This window comes from Coenobita brevimanus, chromosome 60 (assembly GCF_032717465.1).
Source record: "Coenobita brevimanus isolate Jiangsu-jjx chromosome 60, ASM3271746v2, whole genome shotgun sequence".
In the NCBI taxonomy this organism is placed as follows: domain Eukaryota; kingdom Metazoa; phylum Arthropoda; class Malacostraca; order Decapoda; family Coenobitidae; genus Coenobita; species Coenobita brevimanus.
Genome location: NC_137013.1, coordinates 3,018,783 through 3,021,596, shown reverse-complemented (window position 1 = coordinate 3,021,596; position 2,814 = coordinate 3,018,783). Strand labels below are relative to the sequence as shown.

The 2,814-nt window shown below is 43.2% G+C and overlaps 1 protein-coding gene across 1 annotated transcript; it reads left to right on the top strand.

Moving 5' to 3' along the window:
* The first annotated feature begins 1,118 nt into the window (after positions 1 to 1,118).
* LOC145403150 (pro-resilin-like) lies at positions 1,119 to 2,045 on the top strand. The gene is made up of 3 exons (XM_080274971.1): positions 1,119 to 1,130; positions 1,477 to 1,521; positions 1,716 to 2,045. The coding sequence occupies exons 1-3, from the start codon at positions 1,119 to 1,121 to the stop codon at positions 2,043 to 2,045; spliced, it is 387 nt and encodes a 128-aa protein (XP_080131097.1).
* The last annotated feature ends 769 nt before the right edge of the window (positions 2,046 to 2,814 follow it).

Here is a 2,814-nt window from a genome sequence, read left to right as displayed (position 1 = left end):
CTGGTGACTTAAATCTCTCATTGTCACTTTTTCTCTACTATTAAATTCCAGGGAATGCAAGACGATTTCATTCAACCGTAATTAAATAATGGAAGCTTGACTAAGTTACCACCGTCACTATTAGCCCTCTCATGGTAGCGACAATTCTAGCATCTCATTCTCGCTAAAGCCACACAATAAAATTCAAATAGGAGACAGTCATAGAATCCTTTGTGGTAGGTGGTGGCGACCATCATCCACTCACTTGATGTAGTGCTACCTACTTCTTCCTTAGCCTTTATCATTCTTTTTCTGTGCCTGCCCTCCTCTCTTCCTATTTTTCCCATCTTTCCTGTCACTTCTTATTGTTTTTCTTTCCTTTACAAGTGGCTTTACATTGAGTGACAAACCAAATGGTTTCCTGTAAGCCAGGAAACCATTTACAACGCTGAGTGGTAACCATATAACCAATTCATACGTGCTCCCTACGTGTCAACAAGTGGATTGGTGGAGGGTTAGTGCCCCTCCCCGTAAAACAAATAACTCAAAGTCAAGTGGCCATCCCTTACGGGATTATGGCGTCTGACAATAGATAGATAGACATAGAATCCTGAAAGTGTAAATAAAGGCTCCAGTTATTTGAAAGTGTGAATTCAGATGACTTATCAATATAAATGTATGGTCTTGCTGATGCAGTCCTTGATTCAATTAGTAACTGTAGGCCAAACTCTCATACCGTGGACTGTATTTAAAAATGACATGTTGCACTGCAATGGTACGTAAATGAATTATATTAAAGCCATGTACCATGTGACAAAACGTGACATAACTCACAATGACAGCTACAGACGAGAAACACAGACAAGTACAGTACATCGTAACGAGGTAACTGTTTTCATAATCGTTCCAAACTGATGTGAAGATTACTCAATTTCTTTGGTGTTCAAGTGCTGAATGTTCATAATATAGGTGACCTCCAATACGTTTGTCACAAGCCTGTAAAAACTCGGCTAGAGTAGGCGAAGAGCAGGAGGGGGACGCGATGACGAAAGTGTGGCAGGAGAGGGACCAGTGTGGGTATATATGAGGCTGAGGGAGGCTGTCTGATCAGTGACGTCTCCGCTTACCTACAGTCAACAATGAACGCCAAGGTACAGCTTGAGGTGTTCAGTCGAGTGTTTGGCTTGATGCACGGACAGGTTACTAGTGTGTGCCTGAACTGGCGGATTCTGCACCGTCAGGTTCATTTGAGAAAGAGGTTTCTGTGATTAGGACTAGGAAGACTGGATAAAAGAGTTGATAATTTAAGTCATTTTGAGTATATTACCAATGATTTTGTTAAAGATAAGTTTTGTTCTTAGTTCAGTGATACAAGTGGCAGGGAGAAGGTATCTTTGTGTGACGGTCTGTGTAGACTCAATGCTATACTTTAACTTTTCGAACAGTGTGCAATGCTGTCATCAAATAATGCAATATCTTCCTCTCCTCTGTCCGCAGATCCTCATCCTGCTGGGCCTGGCTGCCCTGGCTGCCGCCGGGAGTGTCGAGCCCTACGGCTCCCGTGTAAGTCAAAAAGGCCTTCCTGAATTTACTGGACATGAGAAATAGACTTTTGTTTATGATAAACTGCATGTCAGATATGTGCCTATGCACCGCAAAGGAGATTTCTTGCTGAATATTACAGTTTATAATTACTTCCATCAATGCAACAAAAATAAGTTCAGTAATTATTCCAGGAACAGTCTCGTGAGTATCGCGATTCTCGCGAGTCTTACGAGTCCGGTGAAGCCAAGTACGAATTCGAATGGTCCGTGAAAGACGACTCCTCCGGCAACGACTTCGGTCACCAGGAGGCCCGTGACGGCGAGCACACCCAGGGGTCATACTACGTGCACCTCCCTGACGGTCGCCTGCAGAAGGTGGACTACCAAGTGGACGGCGACTCTGGCTACATTGCTGATGTCCAGTACGAAGGTGAAGCTCGCCACCCTGACTCCTACGAATCAGCTTCCGTCGAGTCCTACAAGCCTCCTCGTAGGTACTACGACTCCAAAGAATCAAAGTAAACAATACACTGGACTCCATGGCAACGGAATGAAGGGGTCACCTGTATCGAGTGACCCATACTGACCTGATTCACACCTGGCAACTACAAAGCGTTGATGTATTTATTGTATTCTAGTTACATTGTTTATAAAACTCTAAACACCCTACATTCTCTTTTAACTGAGTTCCCATTACGTCCCACCTTGTGTATAGAGTTTTCATTTTTTTTTTTTTTTATTCTCAGCCGCCCGTTTTTCAGTATATTCAGCAGTACCTCTAATTTGTAAGTCTTTCCTCTATTATCCATGTCTAAGATTTTGTTTTGTAATCGCCCCAGCAGAAGAGAAACGTTTAATATAGCATCATGTTATAATTAGAACAGTACGGAAAAATGGCATTCAGTAATTAGTACCAAAAAAAAATCTATAATGTCTTATTTACTCATTTATTTATGTATTTTTTATTTTAGTTCTTAGAGGAAAAGTGCAACCAACACACGCCACTTTGCTATATATGTAAGTTCTAAGTGGGCGCCACGAATTTGATATAGCGGAAAGGTATTACCCGCGTCCCGGAAAGGAAAGGTCGTTGTTGTTCTCTCCCGTTCGAACAGACCCGTCAACAGCAGGAAGGCAACCGCCCCTGCAGAGTTATCCCGTCCAGCGACCGGATGTTGCCCTCCGGCAGAAAGCGCAGTGCTACAGCAAGGAGCGTGGAAAAGTGTGGAGATTTGGTTCCTAGATGGACGCCGCATATGCGTTTAACCACCCATTTATCAGGGGCACCATC

What these genes read in the sequence shown, in the direction of transcription:
- LOC145403150 (XM_080274971.1), top strand. An exon ending in CCCTGGCTGCCGCCGGGAGT is followed by an intron (nt 1,522 to 1,715) that starts GTCGAGCCCTAC and finishes TAATTATTCCAG; the next exon opens with GAACAGTCTCGTGAGTATCG.